Source organism: Chionomys nivalis, chromosome 5 (assembly GCF_950005125.1).
Source record: "Chionomys nivalis chromosome 5, mChiNiv1.1, whole genome shotgun sequence".
Taxonomy (NCBI): Eukaryota; Metazoa; Chordata; class Mammalia; order Rodentia; family Cricetidae; genus Chionomys; species Chionomys nivalis.
Window position 1 is genome coordinate 47,820,842 of NC_080090.1, and position 21,002 is coordinate 47,841,843.

Here is a 21,002-nt window from a genome sequence, read left to right on the forward strand (position 1 = left end):
GGAATGGATAGAGAAGAGAAACTGTGTCAAAAGGGAAAAAAATGACGGACATCACAGAGCAGGCTAAAGTTACTGTGTCCATGGACTCTTTATGGCTCTCCTCTAGAGCAAAGCAGAGACTTGTGGGGAGCCCTTTGCCATGCTCTAGATACAGGGTTTCCTGAGAAAGGAAAGCAGGGAATGTCCATTTAACCTGCAGAATGACCAAAGTAAGGATACAGCAACCAACAGTGGGAATCCTGGGGTTCCCAGGTCTCTTACCTCCACAGGAAATCTCCGGCCGTTGACACTGTGCTCTGAGCCAGCGGAGCCATTGCTGTGACCCCAGTGAAACTCCACCTTCTCAGCTTTGAATCTGCCAGGCAGACCAGCGCCACTCACGAAATAATCATCTTTCAGAAGGATAGCAACTGTCAAACGGGAAGAGAGAGGGAAGAAAAAGAAAGTGAGTTTCAAACCATTGGTCGTTCTACTGCTTCGGTCAAGTTCACGATTTACCATGGTGTGAATGACTTCCCCATAAACCTATAAGATGATTCAAAATCACCAGCTTGAGAGTAAAGGAAGGCGTTGCGGTCACGGAGCGCTCCTGAACCACCAGCTGGTTCTTGTGTGATGCTCTCCTTTGAGCATTAACAGCCATCGATCACCTTCATCAGAAGAGCTGTGGGGAATGGGTTTGCTGGCCATAGGGTTCCCTCACAGAAGAAGAACCATCATTGGACCTGCTCCTATGAACCTAGCCAATCCCTTATGAGCCCAGCTAACTATATGTCATTCTGCCCTAATGACACATGGCTCCCTGGTTCTAGGGGTGCTGAAGGATAGTAAATGGAAGATTAGCTAAAGTGGGAACTATACGTATGCACGGCTACGGGGAGGTCAGCATCCATACTTTTGGGGGTCACCCACATCCCTCCACGTGGTCCATCTTTCATGCTTTGATAATACATCTAATAAATGCACCAGTTGCCCAATGTGGACTCAAGTCCAAATTGTATTCTAGTTTGTCACTGATGTCCTTGAAAGAGGGGGAGAGAAATTTGCTTGCATCTATCTTCCTAGGCAAAGGTCTAATTCAACAGTTCTCAGTGGTGGCAATTCCCAGGGAGAGGAGAAAGAATCTCTTCTCCATTAGACAGAGAGGAGAAAATCGAGATGTTTCTAGAAAGCAAGACACACCTAAAGCACTGACTCCAGAGGCTGCCTTAGGATTCAAGGTCTTATTTGATTTTAATCAAATAAGAAACGTAAGATATGCCACTTGTGACCTGCATGCTCCTTTGACCAAAAAACAAAACAAAATGAACAAGCCTCAGGCAGGAGAGCATGAAAAAGATATTTGGAGGCTGGTCCCATAGTATGGCAGCAACAGTGGGCGGACAGTCAGAGCTGTGGATGGGGGTCTTTAGGGTTACACACTAGCACAACAAGGCAATGCACAACCTGGTCATTAGTATTTCACTAAAATCCTGGCCCCTAATTCTATTTCCTGTACTGCCTCCCTTTACCTCGAAGCATAAGGAAATGACGTTCAATTGATAACAACAAAGGACAGCATCCACAATATAAAGGCCTCGACCAATGAAAACCCTAAATATTAAAAATATAGTTTTCTTTCTCAAATCCCAGCAACAAGAACTCAAGGATCATATGGATTCTATTCACACAAACTTTAGTTTTTCCAAAGGGAATAAGATTATTTAAAAGTACACAAAAGTATTTCAGTTTTACGACTGCTATATTCTCACTCCCATCCCCCACCCCCCTAAAGCTGATTCATTCATTCGTTTAACAAATTCTTACTGGCTGCTAAATACATGGCAGCTGCCAAGAGATACACTGACTGGCTTAGGATCAAAAGGCAAGCCTGTGGAAGCCATGGGAAGGCACTCAGGTTCTCATTGTCTCTTCCGAAAGCGATCCCAGTCAGAGCCTCACGCAGGAATCCTGCATGAAAATTAGGTCCACATAAAAGATAGGGACGAGACTAATGACCCATTTCTGAAACAGGGCAATTAGTTTCGGTGCTTTGCTATGGAAAGGAAGCATTAAAAGCAAGAGAAGGAGCCCCGATCACATAAATCCCCTTATTATTGCTTTCAAAAGGCACTTGTTCACCAACTTTTGAAAAATACACAGTAAATGTTCAATTAGCAGGACAATGCATTAAAGAATAAAATGAAGTTTAAAAGCAAGCATTGCTTGTGCCAATTAAACAAACGATGGCATTGTTCCAGCATCGCCCTGCTGGGTGTGTGCTTGAGAATAGAGGTCGGCACACTTTTCCCTTTAATGGCCATCAGTAAATATTTTAGGCTTTGCAGAGCAGTGAGTCGCTGTGGAAACTTGGTGGAAGTTGACAGGGACCACTTAGGAATGAACAAACACAACTACATTGCACAAACACGCTATCTAATCACACTGAAATGTGAACTTAATGTAATTGGTATCTATCACAAAGTATTCTCCTTTAGAGTGTGTGTGTGTGTTTCCTGTGAGCATGTATGTACATGGGTATACACATGTATGAGTATAAAAGACAGAGGTCCAAGTTGGATGCTGTCCTCGATAGCTCTTTTTATTTGATGGGATAGACCCTTTCACTGAACCTGGAGCTCACTGATTGGCTAGGCTAGAAGGCCAGTGAGCCCTGACTCCTCTTGTTTCTGTCTCCCCATTAAGATTGAAAGAAGGTACCACCTCACTTGGGTTTTATATAGGTGATGGCATCCAAAATCGGATTCCCATACTTATGAGGCAAACATGTAGACCCAAGACATTTCTCTAGCTCTTGTTTACTTTATCTACTTAAAAAACATTAAAAGGGGCACATGTCCTGTCACAAATTAAAAAAATATTATCAAAATTATTATAAAGTTGTGTTGTAGGAACTTAGCAGGGTCACTGTATCTGGAGTAAATACTAGAGTGATTGGCTGCTTTCTAGAAGGACTCTGACCTTGAAGAACCACTGGAGTAAACAGGGAAGAATTTTTGAAGGAAACACCGACTGCTTTCTGTGATTTGTAGAACTGTTTTCCTGAAGGGGTTTGCAGCCTTCCACGACTTTGGGCACAAGATGCCTCTGGCACACCTGAGGATCTTGGGTCATTGTGTATTGCAAACAATACATAATAAAGGACTGAAATCAGGAGGGCCTGTGATGAGTTCCTTTAGAAATCATAGGGATTAGATAGGACCTTGGTAGGGAGAATTACATTACTCCAAAAGCAACTTTGTGTAACAATCAATAAAAACATCTTTGTACGACTGTTTTGGATTAACTCTTCCAGACAGGCTGGACCTTTCTGCTACCACATGGGCCTTAAATTCCATCTTGGAGTTCCTTCTTGCTTCAACTAATCCACACTACCCAGAACACCCCGACAAAGTTGAGCGCATTGCTTTATGGGTATTAATTGATGGGTACAGAGCTATTATAAAACGCCTCCTAATGTGTTCTACATCTCCATGTGTCTTTCAGGCCAGTACTAGAAAATACAGGCCTGTGTCCAGCAGCATCCAGGCCTGTGGCTGGCAGGGTCTTAAATAGTGTGGGTTATTCTCAGCCTGCTATGGATTCCACAGACACCTTTTCGGTTCAGATGGACGGAAGCAGAGATTTGAATGTTATCTTTTAGGACACACCCAGGGACTCAGCATCATCTCATGAATATTTGATTCTACCTAAATCATTTATGTCTCTGTCAGGGGTCATTTTACTTGTTTTACATGAATAATTAAAGGTATAATTAGGGAACTATGTATTTGAAACATTAATCTCCGTTTTCATTTTATGGAATTTCTCACCAGACACACAGCATGCCCGTGCATATACAGCCCTCCAAAACCAGCTTACGTTTTGTTTACATTTTATTAGACGAAGAAGAGAAAGCTCCCCACCTATATTGTGACAGCTTTTCTAAGGACCAGTGATGAATGGCAACACTATTTTGAAATAGGGATAAAATGACAGTTTCACATAAAGTCTTATGGCAGAGAAGTAGGACCCCAAGAAGTTTCCAAATTCTCTGTGCCTCAGTTTCCCTCACTCTTCACAAGGGTATAGTAAAAGTACCAACCCGGTGAGGCTGAAGGGGACCACTTTCCCAAAGCACCGTGGACACTACCAGGAACCCTGCATGCAGGCTAAGGGTGACTACCATCAATCATTGCAGGAATCCGGGTCAAAAGCGTGTGAGGGCCAGAGGGAAAGCTGTGGCCACCTAAGTGTGATGCTAAATGTTCCCAAAGAGCTTGATTCAGGCTTCAAAGTGGCTCAGTGGTAGTATCCTGGCTAGCATGCTCAAGCCAAGGGTTCAAGAACCAGCTAAACACACAAAACAGAACTCAAACCTAAAGCTAAGCAGGCCTACGTCAGTCCTGGGAGGAGAGCTGAAGGACCGAACTGTTCCTCTTCATTCATTGCAACACAGGCGGAAACAAGACACTTTCTCTTACAAATTATTTCAATTCTTCCTTTTTCTTTGAAAAGAAAATCTGTTACTGCTTCACCTCACTCTCTGTTTCAAGAGGATATATTAAACTAGAACTTAATAACACAGGAACTTTTGATTTATTTTCATGGATTATAGACTTAATTTAAACAGAGATTCTGTTTTGAACCTCTGGGTTTTCCATTTATGAATTGGATACGAAGTTTTCTTTGGAAAAAAAAATCACCTTATTTAATGAAAATAAAATTATCAAAGTTAAAGAAAAAAACGAAGTGAAGAATACTACAAGAACAAATGAAAACAACAGAAATAACAGCAAAATGTTGATAAGGCAGAGATGAGGGAGTGTGCGAGTAAACATTTCAACACTGGAAACAACGATTAAAACACAGAAAAGTCTGCGAGGAGCCGGGCGGTGGTGGCGCACGCCTTTAATCCCAGCATTCGGGAGGCAGAGGCAGGTCTACAATAGTTCCAGGACAGGCTCCAAAACCACAGAGAAACCCTGTCTCGAAAAACCAAAAAAAAAAAAAAAAAAAAAAAAAGAAAGAAAGAAAAAAAAAGAAAAGTCTGAGAGGACCTAAGCCTGGGACATCGAAAGTTCCATTCCCAGTGGTCTTTATTAGATGGTGAGGCCTTTGAAAGGAGTCGAGTTCACAATGTTGGAGTTTTCATGCAAGGAATGAGCACCCTCAGAAGTATGCAGAGAGAGCCTCTTTGCCCTTTCCATCCAGGGGAGAACACAGTGAGAGCAGACCCTCTTAAAACCAGAAAAAAGTGCTGGCTGGGAGTGGCATTGCAAATGTCTGAAGATTGGACTTCTAGTTCTGATATCTGTGAGAAATGGGTGAGCTACTCGCTGTCCGATGTGTTGTACCAGAAGCCTGAAATGACAAAGACAGCGGAACAGGCAAGGGAGGGAGGGAGGGAGGGAGGGAGGGAGGGAGGGAGGGAGGGAGGGAGGGGGGGGGGGGAGGGAGGGAGGGGGGGAGGGAGGGAGGGAGGGAGGGGGGGAGGGAGGGAGGGAGGGAGGAAGCATTCAAATGAGTGAACTTTCTAGGACTTTCTGCTCACATAGACCAAATGCTAAGACGGATAGTGAATAAATCAAAACAAAAAATGCAGGAGGAGATATATTGGGACTTCAAATTCACTGTTTTTGACCTGGAAGTCTGGGCCCAAGCCCACCTCAGCAGTCGCTGAAGGTCTTTCTTTGGGCTCTAAGCTCAAGGTCTCCCTCAAGGCAAGGCAAGAACAGTGACTCTTCAGGATACATAGACCCAACATCTAAAATATACTCTGTAGAGAACAGATACAGATCTCAGTATGGGAGACTCATTTGAGGGGACGCTCCAGAAGGCTTGCAGAGAGTTGCAGAGGCATAATCATAAGTCAAGCAGTCAGGCAGAAAGAAGTAAATAAATAAGAACCTGGTTTCCTCTGTAGACCAGTGAGCAATTAGTGTGTTCTTAAGTCTACAGTTCTTATAAAACAGCTCTACTATTAAAGTCCCCAGGTCAGAAAACTCAAGTAAGCAGAATGGTCCCTGACTCTTTTTATTAGTTGATGTGAACTATGAGTCTACAAATGCAGTCAATATTTTTATTAACATAAAATAATCTTTTTATTTTATATCTGCAAGGGTTTGCTTGCATGTAACCATGTGCACTATGCTGGTGACTGGTGTGCTGGAAAGAGTGATGGATTTCCTGCAGTACAGATGGTGTGAGCTACCAAAGGGTTATGGGAAGCAAACCTGGGCCCTCTGCAAGAGCAGTTGGTGCTTTTAACTGTTGAGCACCCTAGCCAGCCCCTTATGACCATTACTTGAAGATGACCACAGTAAGTACAATGATATTTTCATATGTAGGAAAAAAATACATGCAGAGATAAAAAAAATTACAGTAAACCAAAATGCAGTGGGAAAATAGAAGAATTATGGTCTATGACAAACAAGTTTACTATGTGTTCCAAGGCCAGTACTGAAAAACTACTGGTTCAAAACAATGTAAAAGTCTCTAATAGTTAAAAAAATCATAGGAGGAGAAGACTTATTAATGTGTGTCTGAAAACACATGGGAGCTTTAAACAAATCACTTTGCTAGACATTAATGCCGGGACAATAAGATTACACTGCAGTCTTATTATAGAACATTGTCATGCAAATCAAAGAAAGAGGATGACACTGGGTGGCTGGGCAGTAGAACTGTAAATCAGACGGTCACATCTCCTGGGAAAGAGACAGAGAGGGCCCATTTGTGTAATCAGGGTATTGCAGATGACCTGTCAGAGTGGGCAAGGTGCAACCAAGCCTCCCTATGATTTACAGGACAAGACACACGCACACACACACAGAGGGAGAGGGAGAGGGAGGGAGGGAGAGAGAGAGAGAGAGAGAGAGAGAGAGAGAGAGAGAGAGAGAGAGAGGTCTCAGGAGCAAAGACCAGAGAGAGAGAGAGAGAGAGAGAGAGAGAGAGAGAGAGAGAGAGAGAGAGAGAGAGGTCTCAGGAGCAAAGACAGATCTAAAGACTAAGAAGGTTTTACAGGAAACCACTGCCTCCATGTAACAGGAAGTGTTAAATATTAGCTTTCTATATTGATATTTCAGTATCAGGACTCATTCTGTTTTACAGATAAGTGACCTCAGATCTCTACAGACGGGGAATACATCTTGGATTTACTTTCTGGAAATATGAGCTTCGTAAAAATACTTCTACCGAAGAAAAAAAAATAGGTTTAAAAAATAATGTTTTGTAGGCTGGGATAAAACACAGTGGGGGAGAGCCTGCCTAACACTGCACAAAGAGCTGGGATCATCACTAGCATTGTGAACAAAATAACTGGAGAAAATTTAATGAGTTAAGAAAGAGAATATTGTTTTCATTATCTAGGTATGAAAGATAGATATGGCTACAGCAACAACAGACCACAGGGCTTATCAAGTATGAATTTTAAAAAAAACTTAATTTTTCTGGTAATTATAGATTCACATCTAGTTTTAAGAAACAGGAAAAGATAATATCCCCCCAGAACAATGTTTCAAACCTCACAATATGTATGCAAAAACATCCCCAAAGACCTTGAAGGCTGCAGGTTATGTCTCAGTGTGATTCATGGGAAATTAGCAACTTACGCTAAGCAGGTGCAAAGAACTCTGAGCTGACGCATACTGAATTCACATGAATTATATGAATGGATATGATCCAAACATAACCCTCAGGAGGTAGATATTTCTCCAAAATACTAGCAAACCTGTGGACTTAATTTTAAGATCAACATAATGAAAAGTATCTAGGGTTTATCATTTAAAAAGAATACAAGTTGATTTCAGTACCAAAGTTTCTATAATACTGTCTGCTGAAACTTTTATGATCTCAAATGTTAGGTAGTGGCTGTCACTCGAAACACGCCACCTGACCATGCCATCATCTTAGTGAATTCAAGGGCCACCATTTAGTCTCCCGTGAATTCCACAATAATATTGGGAGTCTAAGAAGTACGAGGGATCGCATCCTGCTTCTCCACTGCAGACAGATGTATCGGCGTGCTACTGGCTGTGCTCCAAAACCAGGAGCTCACAGTCTGGGCAACAGGTAGCACATTACTCTAGGAAGTCAGCAGGATGACAGAGATTGCTAATCAGCTTCGGGAAGGCCAAGGTCATGAATCAACTTACACTGAGTGAACCCTGCACCCTGCAGAAACCTTTTCACCGGTGATTCCAAGCTGAAAGCTGTCAGCGAAACGTGTTATCTCTGCAGAAGGCTGTCAAGCATTGCAAGTCAAGTAGAAAACTGCAGGAGGGCACCTGGTGAGCTGCCTCTGGCTTGCTTCAAGGATGAGGCACCGAAGTGGCACTGACTCCAAGCTCTGATTATACTGAGTGTGTCAAAGCTCTCACCCACTGTGTTCAGATGGCATCACGGTTTTCCAAGGGACACTAACATTTGATATGCAAAATTTGACAATTGCCCAGGAGTGGGCCGTGGGCCGTAACAGTAAATCCATGATCTATGCTAAGGGTGGAAAGAGGAGATGGAAAGGCATTTGGAAATAACATTGTTGCGGTGTGTGACATGGCTGGACTGGCAAAGTTCAGAGTAGAGAGAATCAGCACCCAAATGTTGTCTGCTGAGCTCTACTCTACACACATGCTGGGGCATATAGACACTACCAACATCACACGCGCACGCGCGCACACACACACACACACACACACACACACGCACGCACACCCCAGTGCACTGATATCAATAAGTAACGTTGCTGGGTCACCAGTTTACCTTGAATAGATACAAGAGTGGGTAAATCAAGCTCCAAGAAACAGTTGTCTGCTACACCGCCCTGTGGGGGTTGAGTGGGAAGTGTCCCCCATGGGCTCTAATATCTGAATCCGAGCTGGTGATGCTGTTTGTGGAGGTGAAGCAGCCTCATTGGAGGAAGAAGGTCACTGAGGGCAGGATGTGAGAATTCATAGCTTCCCCTAACTTCTAATTTACCCTCTGCTTCAAGCTCGCAGATGAGGATGTGAACACTCAGATTCCTGTGCCATGCCTGTCTGATGGCACGATGGGACTCCTTCTGGAACCAAAAGCCCAAGTAACCTCTTCGTCTGACAGGCTGGCTTGTTTACTACAGTCTCATGGCAGCCACAGAAAAGTAACTAGTAAAGAGCGGAAGGTGATCGGTCCAGAGAGCCTTTTGGGAAAGACGCCATTGCCGAGACTCACTGTAAGGAGTGTGTGGCCAACGGTTGTGTGAACAAGTGAAAGCAGTTTCAGACAGGTGCTGGTCAAGAAAATACATCCCTAAAGCTGCCTGGGCAACCAACGAGGTTTAAAGGAAACACAAGTCTGAGGTTCACTATCTCACATGGGGCCAAGGCAGATAACTTCATTTTAGCGCAACACAGAGCCTCAGGTCATCGGGGTCTTTAGACATGAACTTAATTCGTGGCTATAGTAAGCAGTGACATACTACACACCCGAGTGTTTCCAGGGACATCAGAGTTGAGGGCACAGCATAACATTATCTGGGACTTGTGTGAACAATCTAGAAACCCACAGCTGCACAGGAATAGTTAACTCATAGACTTATCTTGGTGAAAAGATGGTACTCCACTCAGCAACCCCTGATGACAAGTGGCATTCAGGAAAGAAGGTTCAAGCAGCAGGACTGAGTGATAGAGGGCTGGGTTAGCTCAGGCCACTCTGGAATCCTAACAATTCTGAACAAAGCACATTGTCAAGGAAGATAGGGCATATTTCCATAGGTCCACTTGGCACAGTGTTTTCTCACAGGGTTTCTTCTATCTTTGGAGCATGCAGTATGGTAGCTAAGGAAGCTATGTAGCGGCTGAGCTGTACCCGATGTTTTTAGTAAAGGAAGCTCAGTCTCATCTCATTTCATGGTTTTTCTGAGACAGGACCATATTGTGTACCCTGGTTGCTCTGGAACTCTTTTCGTTAACCTCTAACTGGTCTCAAACTCACAGATTCACCTGCCTCTGCCTTCCGAGTGTTGAGGTTAAAAATGAAGGTCTCCAGGCCCAGATTTTATTTACTTTTTAATTAAAACTTAAATTGAAATGGAGCCCCCAGTAAATAGTGCCTGTCACATCAGGTGTTTAGACTTAGCAAGTTTCTTCTTCACGTCCATTCTATGAACCTAGCACATTGAATTCACTGGACAACTATAACCCTCTGAGATCAGTATTATTTTATTGATGTGGGAATCCCCTCTGTGTGCTGTGATTACCATTAACAAATAAAGAAACTGCCTTGGCCTGTTGGTAGGACAGAACTTAGGTAGGTGGGGAGGACGAAACTGAATTCTGGGAGAAAGAGGGCTGAGTCAGAGACGCCATGGATCTGCCTCTAGAGATAAACCTGCTGGAACTTTGCTGGTAGGCCACAACCTCGTGGTGATGCACAGATTAATAGAAATGGGTTAAATTAGGATGTAAAAGTTAGCCAATAATAATCTAGAGCAAATGGGCCAAGCAGTGATTTAATTAATACGGTTTCTGTGTGATTACTTCAGTACTGGGTGGCTGGGACGAACAAGCAGTTCCTCCTCCAACATTTGATGCTACATATTTTATATGTTTGTAAAAACTGGGGCACAAATATCATTAGATATTTGCCTGAAGTAATAAAATGGGGGTATGTCCAAACAAAGATTACTGTAGGTGGCCTATAGCAGAGGACACTATTTAAGAAGCAAGCTGAAATAAAGTCACACACCAAAGACATCTCAACACAGATTCTGGCTGGTGGTAAATGAAGAGAAAGAAATCAAAGAGTCTACCTGTTTTCCCTGTGTTCTTCATCCAGGTCTTGTTAGAGGACTCATTGTCGAACCCATCAAGCTGAAGCTCCTGGTACTCTTCGCCAACACGGGCTTGGTGGTCTGAAATGTCGATAGGAGACTGATGGCTTCCTCGGCAGCTGGCACTAGAGGTGACCCAGTGCTCAGGACCATAGGCACCTGTAGGGAAAAGCGACACTTCAGTCATTGTGGCCCAGAAGTCTGCATCTGAACAAATAAGATGTGGCTAAGGGGGCTGCGGAGGGACTTGGTGGCTCAAGTGCTGTGAGCAAGCATGAGGACCCAAGTTCAGATACCCAACATCCATGTCAAGCCAGGCATGGTGGGCCATGTTTGCACCTTACATTAGAAGACAGGGGAGGGAGCCCAAGGTTAAACAAGAAATCCTATGTCAAAACATAAAATGGGAAACACACACACACACACACACACACGCCCTGATGTGGAACTTTCTCTTCTCTCTCTCTCTCTCTCTCTCTCTCTCTCTCTCTCTCTCTCTCTCTCTCACAGACACACACACACACCCTGATGTGGACCTCTCCTCTCCTCCCCTCCCCTCCCCCTTCCCTCTCTCTCTCTCACACACACACAGACACACACACACTCACACTCCATTCACAGCCCAGTAATGAAACTAGATCTCAGAGAAATTGAGATGGTTTTGGTCTTTGATTTACAAAAAAAAAATCTTGCTTGCTTCACTTTGATCCAATTTAGGAAGCTGTGCAGAAGGGTCTGGAGAGTTGTTCACATTTTTTGAAAAAGTTTAAGCAAATGTTCTAAAAATAAGCAGAGTGCTCATTCACAGAAAGGGGCTTAATTAAGCATGTTTTGATACAGAGAACCATAACCCAAATATGGCTTTCCTCTTTAGATCACAATAGTCAGTAAACAGAATAAAGAAAACTCAAGACTAAATGCAATTCAAAACAGGACGGACATCATTATGAGTAATGGAGGAGACCTTCATTGAGTACGGAAGGGTTCTCAGCTTGTCCATAGGTTTTGCCTGCATCTCCTTCCCAAGCTTCGTCTTGTCTAAAAAGCCATGGAAGGAAGAGACTGCTGTTGAGACTCAGCACCTCTAGGAAAATGCATGTCATTAATAAAGAGAGAACCAAAATACAGTAGACCTCAGATGGGTCCCAATAAGGCAGAAAGTCAAGAAACACGTTGCATTTGCTGCTCAGCCTTATTTGAAATGAAGCAGTAGGCTAATGATGGCTATTAAGTAGAGAACATGTTCTTAGCGCTTTCTGCTTCTGTACCTCGCATTTAATCTTGTTGATACAGCAAAGAGAGAAAGATGTGTCTGCTGAGAAGATGAAGAGGAATCTTTTTAGCCTCAAGCCAATAGAAAGTCTAACCAAGTTCAAAAGAGGAACCACAGGCATCTAAGTATAGCAAAGACACACATATATACACACACACATAGACGCGGATGCATATACCCATGCTCACACACACATGCACACAAACACACACCCGCAGACACAGAACATACACACATATATACTCACCCATGTATAAACACATACCTGCACAATACACACACACACACACACACTCATGTCTAGTTGGCTTGGACTGCCAGCCTCCAAATCACAGCACAGAGACTTATTAATTATGAATACTTGGTCTTAGCTTGACTTGTTTCTAGCTGCTTTTTTATGAAACTTAACCTATTTCTATTCATCCATGTGCTGCCCTGAGGCTAGCTGACCTCACCTGTATACTGCCCATCGTGTTCTTCTGCTTTCTCTGTAGCTGGTTGGCCACTGGCTGGCTCCCCTTTTCTTTTTGCCCTCCAGCACCAGCGATCCCTCCTCTTCCTAGCTATTGGCCATTCAGCTTTTTATTAAATCAATCAGGTGCCTTAGGCAGTCAAGATGAAACAGCAATACATCTTTACATAGTTAAACAAATGCAGCACAAACAAATGCAATGCATCTTTACATAGTTAAACAAATACTCTATTTTACCACACTCATGGACATGTTCACATCCACAAACATATGCACACACAGTCATGCACACATGCACACACAATACACCCACACATATACATACATGCATGCACATAGGGCACACATACACACACCCCTTTGCAACTTAGTTTTCAACTCTTTAAGTATCACATAGAAAAAGTAGGATAGGAAAGTGAATTAGGCATTTTTGTGCCTCCTCACACAACTACCTGGTGTGAAAGGAGCAGCAGAAAGAGAGTAAGTTCTTTGTCCTACTGAAAAAGAGCCCCAATAGGTGTCCTCAGCCCCTTATGCCTAAGGCAGCTCAAAGCAGATACAGACAATGGCATCAGGAAAGAAAAAAAAAGACAGCCACGGACATCTTCTCTGTCAAGAAAAGAAAAAAAAAAAAAGGAAAAGAAAAAAAAATGGATGTTTCATAGCTGCCAGAGCAATTGGAATAGGTGCTTAAAATGATTTACATTCTCACCCTCTGGAAAATACTTCAGCTGGACCATAATGCCAGCTCATTTTCCCAAATGCCCATCCCCAACATTGAGAGACAGAGAGAGAAAAGAATGGACTGTCAGAAAGAACTCGTTCACACACAGCAAAAGGTGTAAGAAGCCTGGGGCGCTTTCGAGTCATTTGCAAGTGTTTAATACTATCTAGAAAAAGTCAACAGTGCCGGTTTCCTTAGGGTGAGGGAGTAGTGAAGCGGGCAATGTCAAGGGGTTTGCACACAGAACACTGCCCCTCTTGTGGAAGTTCCCCGAGGCTAACATGAGTCACAAAGAAGAGCAGTGTACTTCTGCAAACATTTCAGCCCAACTTTATTTCCGTACTCTACGTATCCGAGGTGTTCAGAGTGAAGGAATGCAACAAATGACTCCAATTAGTCTCCTGCCACTGCCACAGTTTTCTTCCAGAGGCCACAAAAAATTGCATCGACAAACTGAGTGAGCCAATGGCTGATACACGGGCTGGAAACCCAAATGTGACTTATGGTTAGCTACGAAGGGTCACCATGTCCAAAACATGGGATGCTGTATATGGGCATCTACAAATGAAATGCCTTAGAGAGACTTCTGAGAGTAATAGAGTGAAAACCAATGCCATGGGAACCTAATGCTAAACATATACAACACCCAGGAAACAACGGAGGTAAGCCATCATTGTGAAAATGGATACTTAACAATTATCCTACCAGACTGCCACTACTACACTAATAACAATTATTATTATGGTAATAAAAAATATCAAGGTCAGCAGAGTGTTTACCATCCACATTAGATGGGTGAAATATAATTTAGGAGATTATAAAAAAATAATTAGTGCTCACACTGGTGGGATTCGCGCACGACAATCCAAGGGTTCGAGCTGACTGCATGCTTGCCTCCACACTTCCAGCCAATATACATTCAAGTGCAATTTTAATTGAAACTGATCTTCCACTTCAGGTTTCAAATTAATTCTTCTTTGGAGTGCTTCATGCTCCAGACACCCTTGCTTTGCAAACCCCCCTATGTCATTAGCGGAGGAAATAGAACACTTTCTCCAAGCTCACAGGTATCGATTACCTACTTTCCCTTCGAAGCACGGTTGCCCATCCACACTGTAGATGTCTCTCTGTTGTGGAGCCGCTCTATAAAAGTTCATACTGTTAATCATTCACAGTCTCACCATGTTGGGGGTTTCTGGCTTTTAGAATTTTGAATAAGTGCTTCAAAGTCAAAAACAAAACAAACGAAAACGCAAAACGACCTTTAAAGTTATCTGACCCCTTAGGTCTCTGAGTAAAACGGAACAAAAACAAGTCTCCAGCAAGATGGCTTCCTCTCAAGGAATGACGTTACCCAATGAAAATATGGCAAATTCATTTGCAGGCTGGTTCTCCCATAAAGACTTAGAATGGGCAGGATATTTGTATTTCAGGAGCTCAATTCATTCCACACAGCTAACCCCTCTGACGGTGCAACTTTCTGACAGTCTCACATTCTCCAATGGGGAAAGCTGGGCCAGGGTAAGAGGCCACAGGCTGACTCTCCCTGGCCCAAAGTAACGTGCCTGATAAAACTCTTCAACCAATTAGACCAGAATGGAGACACCCTGCCAACCTTTAAATACCAAGAGAATCGAGCAACATTCCTCATTCAGCCTAGGATGAAAATATACCTCTTTAATGAATGCAGTGAGTCCATGGGAAGTCGCTGGCTAAAAACGTGGTTTTCATAAAAATGGCCCTCTCCTCCGGGCAATCTTGTTTCCTTTTATGCCTCTCCATCACTATTGCTCGCTTACTGCTTGCTCCTACATATCTGTCTTCCCCACTTGTGAACATATCTATAAGACAAGGTTCTTCTACGGTACAACTTCAAATCTCCTAGGCAGGATACCTGCATCACTGCCCCACCTCCAAACAATGGGCCCTTCCAGAAGGCAAAGCCGGATGGGAGATGAGCCATGGGCAGGACATATGAACACAACCATGTCCCATACTAACCATAGCTACTGCTCTTCCAGATGCTTCATATCCCAAACTATCCCTGGGGCTTCGCAAATCCCTGCATCAACTAGGAGAACAAGAAAACAGTGTGGCTTAAAAGCAGATGTTGGCCACACCATCTCCCTACTTCCTGTCCTTTCTCCAAGTACCTTGAGAGAACAGGGATCTGCACTCTGCAGGTGAAACTGGAACTAGTTCAGACTTCCGTCATGTGGCTCACTTTATTAAAGAGTCTATGACGACACGACACGAGGTAGAGGAATTTGAGGAAAGAGATTCCCAGTTGAGAAAACACATTCATTAGATCTGCTTGTAGGCAAATCTGTAGAGCATTTTCTTGATTAATGATGGGCATGTAAGGGCCCAGCCCCTGTGGGCGGTGCTGTACCTAGCCATAGTTATATAAAGGAAAGAAGAGCAAGCTGGTAAGCAGCAGCCCTCATAGCCTCCTGATTCCGACTTTCACTTCCTGCCCTATCTTCCTGGATGACCGACTATACAAGCTATAAGCAGAAAAAAATCCTTTCCTTCCATGTTTCTGCTGGCCATGGTGTTCTATCACAGCAACAGAAACCTAACCAACACAATACCCTACACCTAAAAGGATAGTCCTCCTTGGTGTCTCTCCTGAACCTCCTCTCTTTACCTCCCATCATCTCACACCTGGCACCGGCTCCTGGGTAAAGACCTAAAGCATATGTTGAGAGGAAAACAAAGAGCTAGAAGAAGAAACAAAAGAGGGATAAAGTGTCTTCTACCGACACTCTGCACGCTCTTGGCCATGATTTCACTTTAATTTTGCACATTTCTCAGCAGACTGTTTAATAAATCTCCCCCATTTCCTGGGTCTCCAGGGTCAGGATGCCAATTTCACAGGTAAATACTCCTTAGCTTCATTAACACATCGAATTAGTCTGAACTGCGACGAGGTAAGACGTGCTGCGAGCTGATGAGGAGCAAACTGAACAAGCCAAGCCTGAGAACGGTGCCTTTTAATGTAAGGGTGTAACAGGACCTGCTTTGGATGCCCACTGGGAAGCATGGCTAGTTACCATTGAACCTCTCATTGTTTCGTATTGTTTAACCGACTTCTCTATTCAAAGACAGTCAAGGGGGAGGAAGCTGATTCCAAGAGATCCATTTAAACATGAACTTAACACACACTTGGGGCTGGGCCCAGTTTCCTTGGATTCACCATAAGATTGGCCAACACAAGCTGCTGTGGCTCAGTGCCTCAACTAGTGATGAGCTGTTCATATCAAAGGGCAGTAAGCAAACTCTATGAAATACCCCATGCCATGTTCTAGAGCAATAGCAGACTTTGAAAGCTTGCTAAGGGGGTGCTGATACAACTCTTGGTTTTGCGGTTGGGCTACAAAGCGTGCAGACGACTCTGAAGGAACGGGCCTTAGAACAAGGGAAACCAGCAGAGTCTGGCCAACGAGATCTTCACCTCCTAGGACTTGCAGAGGAGGTGACACCTGAGTGGCATCATTTCTTCAGGCACACTTTTACTAGGCCAAGGTCATCCATCCGCTGCAGGGTCTCACTTGATGGGGAGTTTTTAGTTTGTGTTGTTACTGCTGTTAGTATCTGTCGTTGTTTCTATGGAAAAACGGAAGTGAATGCTAGCTGCATCTGGTTCGGTTACAGGCCTGACGACAAAAACAAGGTCAGAGATGTAGCTCAGGTGGCAGAGGGCTTAATACGCACCAAACAAGGGGCTGGCTCTCCATCCTTGTATAAGAGTAGGGCATGTCAGCTGTCTAAGCACGCTACAGGTCAGAGAAGAAGATCAGAGGTTCGAAGTCATTTGAAGAAACCCGAGAACTTGAATCCTAGGTGAGCTTGAATTACATGGCAACCACTCCCCTGCCCCCTACCCTCCTGCCCCTAAAAAAACCAAAGGAGAAAAGGGGAGAGGAGATTTTAAACAGTAACTTCACAATGGAGAAGCCTGGCAAACATCACCACAGCCAAGTGAAGAGATCCCCTGTCTCATGACATGCCGATGTCGGAGACATCCTGACTGGGTTCCGTAAGGGAGGTCATCACCTCTGTTATAGGTTTTCAAACATTCCATTACCATCTGACCTGATCAGGAAGAATGCATTGAACAAAACCCAGGATCAGACACTTTACTTTCATACTTGATCAACACACCTAAAACTCAAGGTCAAAAAAATAAAACAGGGCTGGAGAAATGGCTCAGAGGATAAGAGTACTGACTGCTCTTCTGGAGGTCCTGAGTTCAATTCCCAGCAACCACATGGTGGCTCACAACCATCTGTAATGAGATCTGGTGCCCTCTTCTGGTCTGCAGGCATACATGGAGGCTGAACACTGTATATATAATAAATAAATCTTTAAAAAAAAATTAAAAAAAAAAATAAAACAAAATGCACTCACGTACTTACCACCACCACCACCAAACCATGACAGAATAAAACCTCATCATAGATCACCAAAGAAGAAAGAGATCATAATAACAACGTGACATGTTGCTGCTTTTGTTTTGGATTTCTGTGTGTGTTTGAGCGGGAGTCTGAGCAGATGGCCTCTAAATCCTGACCCTCCAGCTTCAGCTACCCATGTACCACAATTCCAGGTGTGTCCCTCCCCTCCATGACCCACCAAAAAGTCACTGTTTTGTGAATGCCTGCCAGTATAAAGAGGAAATATTTCTAAATTTGCACAAAAGCCAGAGAAAAACTGTAAGCATTGTTAAACACGTTCAGCTTCCAGTGTTACTGAGGACATGGGGGAGCTAGCCATGGCCTAGCCGTGACAATGGTTGGCGCGTCATTTATGCATAAATGGAATGTGCACAGGTCCAGGAAAAAAAAGGCGGGGCTAAAGGAGAAGCATGGGGGGCCTTCAGCAAGCTAGACGGTGATTTTTCATTATTTAAAGTAGTATTTTAAAAAAAGCCTTATGACATATAAAGTAGGAGAAATTTCACCTTTAAAGACTGTAGTTAAGAAACAACATTATTAAGCTTAATTTATGGATCATCTGTGCGTTAAAATAACATACTCCTCCTGAGTGTGCCGTTAACAAGCCTCCGTATCTGCCTCGCTGTGAGACAATAGAGTTCAGGACACTAGCATCGGGAAGATGGATTCCATCAGTATGGAAAATAAATCACACAACTGAGACTCATTCCAACTGTCTGCTAAAAGCAGACAGAATTCCCTGCAAAGAAGTAGCTCAAAGTCCAGCAAACCCAGGCGGGTGTATCAGAGCCTGTTTGTCATTCAGGGTTTCTTTTTAAGGCAGACGTATCTTCAAAGAGCTGCTGGTCCACGGGTATCAATTTTATACCAATACCGGTGATTCCATTATTCAAACAGAATGCAAATAAAACAGGGAGGGGGAAGGGAGGGAGGGAGGGAGGAAGGGGGGAGGGAGAAGAGAAGGGGAGGGAGGGAGGAAGGGGGAGAGAGGGGGGAGGGAGGGAGGGGGGAGGGGGAGGGAGAGAGAGGAAGAGAGAGAGAGAGAGAGAGAGAGAGAGAGAGAGAGAGAGAAGAATATATTCTCTTAATTTTCGTCATAGTTAGAATGACCCATAATCAGAAACAGCATTTTAAAGTTCAGGGAAGACAAATGTACTTTTCACACTTCAAACAAAGCACCACACTTCAGTATAGACTCTCTTAACAGCGGAGCTGAGACACAGACAGCTTACTTACAATGCAGACAAGTCACACAATTCCAATTCCAAACCACAGCTTCCTTAAATACATACATGATATTTTTCAGAAAACAAACACACATTTTGAAATTATTTTTCCACAACAGATTCAAATAATGGTTTCCATTCACTAATGAAAAGCCATTAAAAATAATGAATTCTGTCTAAATCTAATTAAAAATAAAACTAATATACATGTTATGTGCTGTTTCCAGTCAAATAAGTTTATTAATGCCCCCCTCAAGGAACTTTTATTAAAAACATTACCTGAATCCAGGCTTATTACTCTGCATCTTGTTGTCTACTTTTAGCCAACAGTAAAAATTCAAAATACATGTGCTCATTTTTTTCAACCACGTATAATTAATGCTTTTTCTCCCAATCTAATACACATCTTTAAATTATCCCACTTTTAATTAAAAACACTTTGTGAGATTCAGTTTATGATATGTTTCCTCACACCAGAACTAGTAACTTAATTACTATTTATGCATTTATTGTTATACACGGGGAAAAGTGCTAGAAAAGCACTCAGACTGCTCTCCGCTGCTTCTCTTAACTGATGTAATTACGTCGTTGTTCATCTGTGCTAGGGGAGACAAATTCAGTTCCAAATTCAGTTCAGAATGTACAGTGACTTTAAAGATGACAAAATTAGCCTCTACTTTTTTGTTTTTAAATTTTAAGCATGAAAATAATATGTTCCAACTTCCCATTAATGAAGGGACCTGTCAATAACCAGGTATAACACCATAAATAACACCAGAAAACAGAACCAAAGTGTACTTGACTTTCTTACTGCCAAAAATGCATTTCCTACTGCCAACAATTATCTGTCCAGTTTCTCCTGGTACTTATTTTATGACTCAGTGGTCTCTCTCTCTCTCTCTCTCTCTATATATATATATATATATATATTTAAACGTCTATTTTACGTGTATGCATATTTTATTTGTATGTAGGTCTGTGCCCTGTGTTCATACAGTAGTGACTAAGGACACCAGAGAGGCTGTCAGATCCTCTAGGACTAGAGTTACAAATGTGCCCACCATAGGGCTGCTGGGAACAGAACCCAATGCCCCGTAAAAGAACAGCCAGTACTCTTAGCCAGGGAATCATCGCCTCACTGTTCTGAAACAGGTAGAGTGGTAATCACTGCCATCCATGAGGCTTGAGCCACAGAGGTTATGGTAGCATAGGACTGCTTCATATAACAGAGACAGAGAGGAGGCCAGAGTGTGTACAGGAACAGCGGGGACTGCAGAAGGTCTTTCCAAGTCCATGTGCAGAGGGATCTTAGATCAAAATTCTACGTGTCACAGTTAGAGCCCATGCTACATTCAAACATTTGACACAAATGTCTAACTCGAATTGGGATTATCCAATACCTCCAAATCTCCCTGGCATGGTTTCAAGTTGGGTGACATTTATTCTGGCCTCTTACAGACACAGCAAAGGACTGGTTATTGTTAATGATGCCATCCTATTTTATTGCTGCATGGCATTTTACAGGCTTGCAAAATGGAGAGAAATTGGTTCTAGACCTGGAATACTCCACTTTATTCAACTGAGACACGCCTCCAGCAGTCAACGACCATTACTTGGCAAAACACCTGTGCTTTTAAAATGTTTGCTTCTCGTTACAGACCCAAAAGCAGCCATCACAGGCGTGGAAAGAGCAGCACACACAGAACTGAGAAACCAAAGTTGGATCACGAGGAGGTTAAAAAAAAGGAGACGAGACTTGAGTACTAGAATCAAATAATCCCCACACTGTATGATTACTGACCCGTGCTGATCCATGAAGCCCAGATCTATTAGCAATGTCTGAAAAGGGTGCAGCCAGGGAAGGAGGTAATACTAAATTACAGGTTTGTTCTTTCCACTCACCATCTAGCTTGGGAAAGTAGAGCTACGTTGTGTGCTTATCCAAGAAGCCCAGATCCATTAGCAGTGTCTGAAAAGGGTTCAGCAAGGGAAACAGCTGAATTATAGGTTTGCTTCTTCACCTCCCAATCTAGCTTGGGAAAGTAAGAGTTGGAAATT

The 21,002-nt window shown here is 43.2% G+C and overlaps 1 protein-coding gene across 2 annotated transcripts in view; it reads right to left on the reverse strand.

The window, feature by feature from the left end:
• Positions 1–21,002, reverse strand: part of Ptprg (protein tyrosine phosphatase receptor type G) — a 683,229-nt gene that overhangs the window by 280,461 nt on the left and 381,766 nt on the right. For both annotated transcript variants that reach the window (XM_057769291.1, XM_057769290.1), the window contains exons 3-4: positions 10,769–10,948; positions 262–410 (exon numbers count right to left, since the gene is read on the reverse strand). In XM_057769291.1, the coding sequence (XP_057625274.1) occupies positions 262–410; positions 10,769–10,948 (329 nt within the window). The remainder of the gene's footprint in view (positions 1–261; positions 411–10,768; positions 10,949–21,002) is intronic.